Source organism: Primulina eburnea, chromosome 7, assembly GCF_022965805.1.
Source record: "Primulina eburnea isolate SZY01 chromosome 7, ASM2296580v1, whole genome shotgun sequence".
Taxonomy (NCBI): Eukaryota; Viridiplantae; Streptophyta; class Magnoliopsida; order Lamiales; family Gesneriaceae; genus Primulina; species Primulina eburnea.
Genome location: NC_133107.1, coordinates 31,245,109 through 31,257,443, shown reverse-complemented (window position 1 = coordinate 31,257,443; position 12,335 = coordinate 31,245,109). Strand labels below are relative to the sequence as shown.

Below are 12,335 nucleotides of genomic sequence, written 5' to 3'. Positions count from 1 at the left end.
CGAGCTTTCATTTATAAAACAAATTTTGGGACTATTCACTGTGCAAGTTTTGCTCGATCAAGTTTTTGGCGCCATTACCGGGGACTGTTGATTCACAATTTTTCTATTTTTCATTTAAATTCTTTAGTATTATTTATTTTATTGTTAGTTGATACTCCTATTCTGTTGCAGATTTTTCTTGTGGTGCATGCGAAGATCACTCGAAGTTAAGCTTGAGCCTTTTGACCCTGAGATCGAACGCACTGCTAGACGCCGAAGACAACAGCAAAGACTCAAGGAACAAATGGAGAGGCACGAACAAGAGCAGGAGGCGGACCGCCAAAATGAGAGACGGATTGAGATGCCACGCCGTATACCGATGATGGATTATGCACAACCGTCTCTTGATGGAGCACGTCCAAGCATCGTGAGACCAGTCATCCGAGCTAACCAGTTTGAGATCAAGCCAGCTATCATTCAGATGATTCAAAACACTGTTCAATTTGGGGGAAGTGCACTTGACGACCCTAATTCTCATATAGCTGATTTTCTTGAAATTTGCGATACATTTAAGTTTAATGCTGTGTCTGATGATGCTGTTCGTTTGCGTTTATTTCCATTTTCACTAAGAGATAAAGCTAAGGCGTGGTTAAACTGTTTGCCTGTAGGGTCTATCACTACATGGGAGGATATGGCGAAGGCATTCCTGATCAAGTACTTTCCTCCGTCGAAGACTATGAAGCTGAGAGCCGACATTACTACTTTTGCTCAATATGAGCTTGAGTCACTTTACGAGGCGTGGGAGCGATACAAGGATTTATTGAGGAGATGTCCACACCATGAGCTACCTCTTGGGTTAGTTGTTCAAACTTTTTACTACGGTCTGCTTACTCCTAACCGTACCATGATAGATGCTGCTGCCTGTGGTAACTTGCTGAGAAAAACGGCTGAGGAAGGATATGAATTATTGGAGGAGATGGCTGTTAGTAGCTATCATCCTCATTCTGATAGGCAGAAACGAGGTGCTGGAGTTAATCAAGTTACTGATTTGTCTGCGGTGTCAGCACAGTTAGAGGCTTTGAACAGAAAGATTGATGGGATGAGTGCGAGTGGATCGGCTATGCGTCTGCAAGAGATTTTCTGTGATAAGTGTGGAGGTGAGCATGACGTGCAGGATTGCCAAGATGGCAATCCATTCTATGTGCCTGAGGGAGCAAAACACGTGGGATTCCAGAACCGTCCTAGAAATGACCCTTATTCAAACTCTTATAATCCGGGATGGAGGAATCACCCAAACTTTTCGTGGGGAGGTCAAAACAACCAAAACCGCCAACAAAGAGGTCCACCACATGGGATGCACCAAGGATTCAAGCCAGAACCGCCTAGGGAGGAGAAGTCAAATTTAGAGCAAATGATGACTAAATTTATTTCAGCAACCGAGACGAGATTTCAGAATCAGGATGCATCCATAAAGGGGTTAGAGAATCAAATTGGGCAGTTGGCTAAGTTAATTGCTAATAGGGAGCAAGGAACTTTGCCAAGCAACACGGAGACTAACCCGAGAGAGCAAGTGAAAGCTGTGGAATTGCGTAGTGGAAGAGCACTCGAGTCTAATGAGGAAAGGACCAAGCATGGTGAGGATGAGGTGGAACATCAAGGAGGTAAGTCTTCTAACTCTACATTTACACCTACTGCACCGAATAAAATTGTTATCCCTCCACCTTTCCCCGCAGCAATGAAGAAAGCTAAGTTAGATGCACAATTTGGTAAATTTCTTGAGGTATTCAAAAACTGCATATTAACATTCCTTTTGCTGATGCCTTATTGAATATGCCAAGTTATGCAAAATTCTTGAAAGATATCTTGGCGAATAAGCGGAAGCTAGAAGATCATATGACTGTGAACTTGACTGAAAATTGCTCCGCTTTAGTTCAAAACAAGATGCCTCCAAAGCAAAAAGATCCAGGGAGTTTCTCTATACCTTGCATTATTGGTGATATTAATTTTCATAAAGCTCTATGTGATCTTGGTGCGAGTATTAATTTGATGCCCTATTCTGTGTTTAGGAGACTGGGATTGGGTGAACCCAAGCCAACTAGGATGTCATTGCAGCTGGCTGACAGATCTGTCAAGTATCCACGTGGGATTATCGAAGATGTCTTGGTGAAAGTGGATAAGTTTATTTTTCCTGCAGATTTTGTAGTACTTGACATGGAGGAAGATTTAGAGATGCCTTTAATCCTAGGGAGACCATTTCTGGCTACAGGGAAAGCACTGATTGATGTTGACGAGGGAAAATTGAGACTGAGAGTTGGAGAAGAAGAAATTATTTTTGATGTCTTTAATACTCTCAAGCACACAATGCACAATGATAGTTGTTTTCGTGTTGATGTCTTAGATTCTCTCGTTTGTGATTTTGTGCAGGATGGATTGCAAGAACCATTGGAGGCCACTCTCACTACGGAAAAACAGGAGGACGAGTTAGACGAGGAGAAGATGGAGATGGTAGCTCACTTGAATGCCATTCCACCTTGGAGAAAGCAAGTGAGGCTTCGACTAGAGGAATTGGGAGACAGAAAAGATTTAATGCCTCAAAAGTCGAGCCTAGAGGAGCCACCTACTTTGGAGCTCAAACCACTACCTCCACATCTCAAGTACGTATATCTAGGAGAAAATAATAAACTGCCTGTTATTATTTCTTCTTCTTTGACAGATGATATGGAGAGTAAGCTCTTAGAAGTCCTTAAGGAGCATAGAGGAGCATTCGCTTGGAAAGTTGCGGACATCAAGGGGATAAGTCCTTCGATCTGCATGCACAAAATTCTGATGGAGGATAAATACTCACCTCTAGCACAACCTCAAAGGAGACTCAATCCAAAGATGCAGGAGGTCGTAAAAGCTGAAACGATCAAACTTCTGGATGCAGGTATTATCTATCCTATCTCTGATAGTGCGTGGGTAAGTCCTGTGCAATGTGTGCCTAAAAAGGGTGGGATTACTGTTATTACCAATGAAAAAAATGAGTTGATTCCCACTAGAACTGTTACGGGTTGGCGTGTGTGCATGGATTATAGGAAATTAAATGATGCAACCCGTAAAGATCACTTCCCCCTGCCATTTATTGATCAAATGATTGAACGATTAGCCGGTCATGAATTTTACTGTTTTTTGGATGGATATTCGGGATACAATCAAATCACAATTGCACCTGAGGACCAAGAGAAAACTACTTTCACTTGCCCTTATGGTACTTTTGCGTTTAGACGTATGCCCTTTGGTCTATGCAATGCACCTGCTACATTTCAAAGATGCATGACCGCTATTTTTCATGACATGATTGAGAATTTTCTTGAAGTTTTTATGGATGACTTCTCCATTTTTGGCTCTTCGTTTAATGAATGTCTAGAAAATTTGAACTTGGTGCTTATTAGATGTGAAGAGAGCAATTTGGTGTTAAATTGGGAGAAGTGTCATTTCATGGTGCAAGAGGGGATTGTGTTAGGGCACAAGGTGTCAGAAAATGGAATGGAGGTCGACAAAGCCAAGGTGGAAGTAATAAAAAATCTACCACCTCCGTCATCAATCAAGGGAGTCCGCAGTTTCTTGGGGCATGCTGGTTTTTATAGGCGTTTCATTAAAGATTTTTCTAAAATTGCTAAGCCCTTGTCCTCTCTATTGATGAAAGATGTTGAGTTTAATTTTGATTCTACTTGTCTGCAGGCATTCGAGATACTCAAGGAGAGTTTGGTGACAGCACCTGTTCTGACTGCCCCTGATTGGGAGCTACCGTTTGAGGTGATGTGCGATGCTAGTGATACAGCTGTTGGTGCGGTGCTGGGTCAAAGGAAGAACAAGGTATTTCATACCATCTACTACGCAAGTAAGACTTTAAATGATGCTCAATTGAATTACGCTACTACTGAAAAGGAATTACTTGCTATAGTATTTGCTTTCGAGAAATTTCATTCATATCTTGTTCTGTCTAAAGTGATTGTGTATACAGATCATTCTGCCCTAAAATACTTGCTTGCTAAGAAAGATGCGAAACCTAGGTTAATTAGGTGGATTTTACTATTGCAAGAATTTGATCTCGAGATTCGAGATAAAAAGGGTGTAGAAAATGTGGTTGCTGATCATCTGTCTAGGCTTGAGGATGTTAGAATTAATGGCGTTGATGCTGATATAGATGACTGGTTCCCTGATGAGCAATTGTTTGAGGTGAATGCGTGCCCTTGGTATGCCAATTTTGCCAATTTTCTTGTCACCGGCACAACCCCCCCAAATTTATCATTTCACCAAAGAAAGAAATTCTTTTCTGACGTGAAATATTATTTTTGGGAGGAACCGTTTTTGTTTAAAATCTGTGCAGATGCCATGATAAGGAGATGTGTAGCGGAGGAGGAAACCAGTCAAATTCTGAACCACTGCCATGACCGTGAGGTAGGTGGTCACTTTGGACCCATACGGACGGCATCTAAGGTACTTGAATGTGGCTTCTATTGGCCAACTCTTTTTAAGGATGCTCGTTTGTATGTTCTCAATTGTGATAGATGCCAACGCACAGGTAATATTTCCAACCGTCATGACATGCCTTTGAATAATATTATTGAGTGTGAAATATTTGATGTGTGGGGGATTGATTTTATGGGTCCTTTTCCTGCTTCTTTTGGAAAGAAATTTATTTTGGTGGCAGTGGAGTATGTGTCGAAATGGGTGGAGGCAGAGACTTGTGCCACGAATGATGCACAAGTGGTGTTAAAATTTTTAAAGAAACACATTTTTAATCGATTTGGTACACCGCGTGCAATCATAAGTGATGGTGGCACCCATTTTTGCAATAAAATTTTTGATAAACTGTTGGGCAAATATGGTGTCACCCACAAAGTTTCCACTCCATACCATCCCCAAACTAGTGGACAAGTTGAAGTGTCCAATCGAGAGATTAAGAGGATTTTAGAAAAGACGGTTAATGTGAATCGAAAGGACTGGTCCATTCGGTTAGATGATGCTTTGTGGGCTTATCGTACTGCGTTCAAAACACCTATAGGCACTACACCATATAGGTTACTTTTTGGTAAAGCATGTCATCTACCCGTAGAATTAGAGCATAGAGCATATTGGGCGACCAAGGCACTAAACTTTGATTTTGCTCTTGCAGGTGAGAAACGATTGCTGCAGTTGAGTCAGTTGGATGAGTTCCGAGGTACAGCTTATGATCTTGCCCTATCTTACAAGGAACGCACCAAAAGAGCCCATGATAAACACATTGTAAGAAGAGAATTCAAAGTGGGTGAAGCAGTGTTGTTATACAACTCTCGCTTACGACTTTTTCCGGGCAAGCTGAAGTCCAGATGGTCAGGACCATTCATCATAGCCGAGGTGTTCCCATCAGGTGCAGTGGTGTTGCATGATGGCAAGGAAGGGACGTTTACTGTGAACGCCCAAAGATTAAAGCACTATATTGGTGGCACAATTGAGCCACAAATTGGAGTCACTCGGCTCCATGACAGTCGTTGAGGACATGGGTGAAAAGTCGAGCTCTAGACTATAAATTGAGAACTACCTCTACTCCTTATTTTGATTTTAATTAGATTTTTTTTTTAGCATTCGCATCATTGGTATTTAGGTAGTTGCATGGCATGGCATTCATTGTTTTTATTTATTTTTTTTTCGAGAGTATCTCGCTAGGGCGTTCAAAACCGACCGCCCCAGCGAGCCGTCGTTTTTAAAAAAAAAATTTTCACCGAATATACCTCGCTAGGGCGGTTATTTTTTACCGCCCCAGCGAGGCGTCGTTTTTTTAAAAAAAATGTTTTCACCGAATATACCTCGCTAGAGCGGTTATTTTTGACCGCCCCAGCGAGGCGTCGTTTTTCAAAAAAAAAAAAAAAAAAATTTTTTTTCACCGAATATACCTCGCTAGGGCGGTCACTTTTGACCGCCCCCGCGAGCACTCATATTTTTTAAATTTGTCTTGGCGAGAACCCCTCGCTAGGGCGGTCAAAACTGACCGCCCCAGCGAGCACGCGTATAAAAAATAATTGATCACCGCAAACCACTCGCTAGGGCGGACACTTTTGACCGCCCTAGCGAGTCGCGCAGACTATAAAAAAAAATTTTTTTCCCCTTTCTTCCCCACTTCGAACCCTACCCCTTTCCTCTCCAATAATCGGCGCCTCCTCCTTCTTTTAAGCTCAATTCTTCTTATTTTGTGATAATTTCAGGAAAAGACTCGATCTTGGATGCTACACTCCACCGGGACGCGTTTACACTACAATTTCTTCTACTCCGGTCATCTTCCAAGGATTCCGGCGAGCTTTTCCGGCGAACTTCGAAAATTTTCCGGCGACTTCAGACTCTTTGCACTCCCATCTCGACATGGCACCTAAACGGTCTAAGGTAACTCACGGTGCCTCTAGTTCTCGTTCGACTCCGTCTAATTTTGTTAATGAGAAAGCTCGGGAGCGGTTTGAGCATGCTAAACTACATAGAAAACCAATCCCTGAGCGAGGGTTTACTACATCTGTTATTAGTGATTTTCCGGAAGTCTTAGTAGAGGGACGAGGGTGGAGTAATTTCTTAGCACAACCGAATGCCGCGGTGATTCCGGTTGTGCGTGAATTCTATGCAAATGCTCCGGAGCGGAGTGAGCCTAAGGCATCTGTGCGGGGGCGTCTAGTCCCGTATGATGCGAGAACTATCAATGACTTGCTGGGTTTACCGTCGGTCGATGACTCTGAGTTTCAGGCGTGGGTGCTCAACCCGAACTATGATTTAATTATTCGCACGCTCTGCTATCCGGGCACCACGTGGAAACAGCCGGGGACGTATACGGTTTTTCTTGGAAAATTTTTGAGAGTGGACGCGGCAATGTGGTATGCGTTTCTATCTAAGAGATTGATGCCGGTCGGGCATACGAGCAATGTCCAGCGTGAGCGGGCGGTTGTTCTGTATGCCATCCAGACTGGGATGGCGATTGATGTGGGCAGACTCATCTTTGGACAGCTCAACATGTGCATACACAGCAGCAATTTGGCGTTTTATTTTCCGACGATCGTGACTGAGTTATGTGCCCGAGCGGGGGTGATATTTGCTGATGATGATGAGTGGCTACCACCGATGAGAGCCATTGATGACGCTCTCTATCGATCCAAGAGGGAGAAGAGGCAGGCAGAGCTGCCCGAGGATGTGTTTTTCGAGTATGGGGGCGCCGATCACCCACCTCCGGCGTTATTACATGCACCGCCACCTCCGCAGCCACGCCGCCGTGCCATGCGAGATCGCATCAACGAATTGGGCGCTTGGGCCACATATCAGACTGAGTATCAGGCCGTGAATCAAGCTCATATTCAGAACGTCGAGTACTTGGTACAGGGGATCTCCACGCATTTGGGCATCGACACATCCGGCCGGCCTCCTGTACCCGCATACCCGCCACCCTTCCAGTTCCAGTACCATTATCCTATGCCGCCACCAGCTGACGAGGGAGTCCCACCACCTGAGCATGACGAGGAGGAGGACTTCTGATCAGGGGAGTTTACTGTTTCCCCTTTCTTTTTTTATTTGTTTGCTTATTTCAGTCCTTGCATTTGCATTCATGCGTTTTTATGTTTGTTTTTAGTCTTTGTTTCGTTTTGTGCTATGAGGACATGGCACAACTCTAGTATGAGGGGGTGGGTAGTTTGTTTTGGTTGTTTAGCTATTTGTTTTAGTTCATTGCATTTCTTTAAGTTTCGTTGCATTTCTTTTAGTTGGTGTCGTTTATGGTGAGAAGACATAGTTTATAAGCCAATGATGATCTTGAATTGATAGTTTACAAAAATGTTGATTGGGTCACTTCGTGAACGGTACTCTTAATTGTTGAAGCATAAAGTTTGGTACAAAATTTGAACTTTTGAGCACATTTGCGTGGGGACTAGGATTTTGTAGGAATAATGGTGAAATTTGAAAATTTTGTTTCGTTAACTTGAAAGGCACCATTTATGAGTTGATTTAGCATGCAAACCCGTGAAAATAAGTCGCTAATAGTGACCTTGATTGAGAAAAGTTGATTTGCCTTGAACTTGACTTGTACCTCCTCTCCAATGCACTAATTAAAAGATCAAACTTCCAACCGGCTATAATCCAAAGTGATATCATTCTTAGCCTAGGGAGTACATGTGTGAAAATTGTGCATTCAAAAAAAAAAAAAAAAGGAAGAAAAGAAAATAAGGAGATGTAAGGTGAGGGGGAGCCTAAATAAAAGGAATGAAATTCTATTCCTAGGCTAAAAGTTGGAGATGTAAGGAGACGAGGAAAGTCAGACGCAAAAGTCTTGACGATTGCACAATGAAAATGATCGGTGTACTCCCAACTTTTTAGCCACTTGAGCTTATTTCCCTTCCTTTCGACACCCCTATCTGCTCTTAAAAGTTGAATAAAGTTCACTTTATGGCTAGTGATAAATGGATACGGGAATGCATGCTAGTGAGACTTGTATTGAAGTGCTAATTAAGTGACTCGCATGATTTGATAATTGATCTATTTGACGTACGAATGACTAGACCCATCACGACACACACACACGTTCAAACTAGTGTTGATATTGATGTGTAGATGAGAAATGAGTATTCGTTTGCGATTTGACTTGACTATGATTGGTAGTGGGAAAGTAAACTGAGGCATGAACATAACCGTTGTCGACTCACCATTGACATTTACTTGTGTTGGTTTTTCTTGTTTGAGTTTGTTTGTTTTTGTTGAGTTTGTTTAGTATCTCGTGCTTTAACCTATTTTACTCGAGGGCGAGCAAAAGGTTAGTATGAGGGGGTTGATAGGACTCGTTTTTACGTGTTTTTAGTGTTGGTTTTGAGTCGCATTCATGCATCATATTAGTTTGTTTAGTTTAATTTAGCATTCATTTAGCATTATTTAGCATTTGGCTGATCTCGTGTATTTTGTGGTGGTTTTGTAGGAAGTGGACCAAAAAAGTGGGATTTTATTTGCATAGCATCGAAGAGGTCTCGCTAGGGCGGTCAAAAGTGACCGCCCCAGCGAGCATATTGGCCCAGCCGAGGAGTTTCTGCGCGAGTCCTTCGCTAGGGCGGTCAAAAGTGACCGCCCCAGCGAATCCATCGATGTGAACGAGAATATTTTGCGCAAAGCTCTCGCTAGGGCGGTCAAAAGTGACCGCCCCAGCGAGACCAAAGACACGGCCAGGAATTTTAATTCGAGAATCACTCGCCCCAGCGGACAATCTTGACCGCCCTAGCGAGCGACGCAATCCGAGAAGATTTGTTTCCAAGTTTTGTGGACTCTATCTTACACCATAACCTAATACACGAGAGAGGCGCCGTTTTGGAGACTATTCTGATATTTTCCATCACTTTTCTTGGGAGGAAGGCTAGTAGCAAGAGAGACTTTCGAAGAACTCGAGAATTCCAAGCGTCGCAGCCTTCATCCATCGTCATATTTTAGTATTTTCATATTCAGTGTTTTATTTCTTGCATAGATTGTTGATTTTTATTATGAATTTTGTTGGCTAAACTCTATATTTGTTGGGATTTGAGGGGATCCTACCCCGTACTCGTTGTTTAACATTATTTATCGACGTTTTTATGAGTGATTTGTTTATGCTTTTGTGTTTTCTTATTTCAATTGAAGTCTAGCTAACTTCCTTTGATTATTTCATGTTGTTAATGATTTCGATAGAATAATTGACAATAGGATCGAATAGCATAGACCACGGATTTACAATTTTAGTAGATATACGGAATTGGGTACGTGTCGATAGTGATAATTCACCCGGATGAAAGCTAGCGGATTCCATAGAGCGTAATGCAATCGTGAACTGTTAAATAATTGAGGATACTTGATTACTGCATGTTTATGATTAGTATTAATATAGCTCGACAGAGTATATTAATTAGTCTAGGGAATTCCGTCGAATGCACGAGTAAAAGTCGAGTATAATTATTTGAACACGAGCGGTAGGTGAACTGATAATTCCCAACAAATTCGCTTCTCATTTGATTTACATCCAATTTAATCATTGATTTCTTGATTATTTGTTCTTGCATTTTAATCATTTTAGTTATTAAATTCACTTTAGTTTAATCACCAACTCAATCTATCGTTGCTAAAGAAATTGAAGTGAAAATAAGAATATTGTAACGCAGTCCTTGTGGATCGATACTCGTATTCACTTACGTTTATTATAACTTGACTATCGTGCACTTGCGATATTTTAAATCGAGCTTTCATTTATAAAACAAATTTTGGGACTATTCACTGTGCAAGTTTTGCTCGATCAACCATCTTCCAATCTTGATCATTCACTATACTAATATTTACAAATAAATATCCACGGCAAATAGAGATACATCTCATAGGGTAGGAACGGGCCATAAACCAATCCCACTTTAAATTTGATAATTATTACAATCATTCAACACAAAATATCCTAGCATACACCTGGCAAATTGGGCTTGGGCTTTTGATCATCCTTCATGCATAATATCACATATTATACACCATCAATTAATTATCACAATAATTAATTGATCCAATATTATATATCTTGATCCAATCACTAACCGCCACGTTTATAAACTAAATTAAAAAAGTATACAAACACCTTTGTCTACTTTCAAATTAATTTATTTATAACCGAATTTCTTGTAAATCACCATTTACTATAAATATTTAAAGTCCAACTTAAAATATTTATTTCATGAGAAAATGTTTGCAACTTTTGTAATTTTAAACTGAAGGGCCCAAAAACTTATTTTTCACCAAAAACATTTTGGCCCATTTAAAATTCACAATTATGTTAGCTATCCAATGGCCCAACAACTCAAGGCCCATGACACTTTGATAATCCAAAATACTTTTGGAAACCCTAGTCGTCATCGCCGTCGCCGGATTCCGGCAACAAAAAATTTATTTTTTTTTATTTTTAAAGAGGGGCGTTCGGGCAGCCCCTCGGGCTGCCCTTGCTGCCCGAAACGGTGGTTGCAAAAATTACACTCATGCGGTTAGAAATCGATCTCAATATAATATCTTGTAGTTGCTACACAAAAACGTAACCGTAGCTCGGATACCACTTGAAAGGGGATCGGTTACGGTGACCGGAAGCGCAACGGAAGTTCAAAAATTTATTTTCTTGTAGAAAATTTCGACCACCTCATGAAATGTGTAGCAAATACAATAAAACACAAAAATGACATTCATAGTGTGTTTAGAATATCGTTACCTATCAACCTCTTGAGGTTGATGATGGCTCCAACTTAGTTGATATAAAACTAAGCTTTTCAATGGCAAGACAATCTTCAAGCTTCCTTTGAGCCCACCTTGCTCAAATATTAAGCCCACCACCAACTAGCTAGAACCACTCTAATTTTGAACTAGAAAAATTAGAGCATTTTTCTTTGAGAAGTGTATTGTTTCTCCAACAATTTGAAGAACAAAAATTGGGAGAATAATCACTCAAAATTTCGGCCATAGGGGTGGGAGGAGAGAAGGGAGACTTTCTTGGTGCTTGAAAAAGTTGTTGTGGTGTCCCAAAAGCATGTCATGCCTTGGACATTGAAAAGTTGTCTCCCAACCTTTCACCTCCCCATGCACATTCTATTTGGGCTTGTAACAATTACAAGGCCCATGGACTTTTATTTAAATGTCTCAAACACATTTGAGACCATTTAACATTTACTTGATTTTACTCAAGCCCACTAGTTTAATAATTAATTCTAATTACGCTTATAAACTCCTTTATAAGCCGTTCAACACATTGAACTATTTTTACTTCTCAACGGGATCTAGAAAGCTAGCACTTGTGTGGCCCTCAATGGTTCATTGATACAACTAGCCGTGGGTTCACATCTCAATGTGATTCGGACTAAACATGTCCTTATGCGAGCATACCCCAATTGCTCCATTCTTACTTATCAACTCCTTGATAACAAGAACGTCAGAACTCAAATCTGATAGTACCCAACGAATCATGTTAAACGCCTAGCAACATCGCTTACATGATTCCCTAGGTATCAAATGATAGTGCCTGCAAGAACCATTCAATTATGGTTAGCATACAGTACGATCCCTTCAACTCATATATCCCGACCGATTCGACAAACATTGGTTTATCGAGAGTTTTCAATGAATCGATACTATGTGTCATGTCGTAGTTGCATCGATGGTGTAATCTATGAAACCCCTTTCATAATTACCACCATACTCTGATCAGAGATTTCAATCTACATACACATGATAAACATAGGATATCCATACCCAAAGGTAAGCGGTGAATCCCCGACTACAATGCATCGACTCCTATATGTTTCGACATAACACCCACCATGCCACCTGATGACCTCCCA

The 12,335-nt window shown here is 41.2% G+C and overlaps 1 protein-coding gene and 1 non-coding gene across 2 annotated transcripts; one reads left to right on the top strand and one right to left on the bottom strand.

The window, feature by feature from the left end:
* Positions 1-718: 718 nt before the first annotated feature.
* On the bottom strand, positions 719-825 carry LOC140837561 (small nucleolar RNA R71). Its single transcript, XR_012119389.1, has one exon. It is a non-coding gene; the product is annotated as a small nucleolar RNA R71 (small nucleolar RNA).
* Positions 826-955: 130 nt separating this feature from the next.
* Positions 956-2,340, top strand: LOC140835868 (uncharacterized). Its single transcript, XM_073201278.1, has 2 exons — positions 956-1,640; positions 1,818-2,340. Exons 1-2 carry the CDS (start codon positions 956-958, stop codon positions 1,832-1,834), a joined length of 702 nt encoding a protein of 233 aa, XP_073057379.1. The 3' UTR covers positions 1,835-2,340.
* Positions 2,341-12,335: the final 9,995 nt, after the last annotated feature.

Coding starts and splice junctions, on each gene's coding strand:
- LOC140835868 (XM_073201278.1), top strand. CDS start 956: ATGGCTGTTAGTAGCTATCATCCTCATTCTGATAGGCAGAAACGAGGT.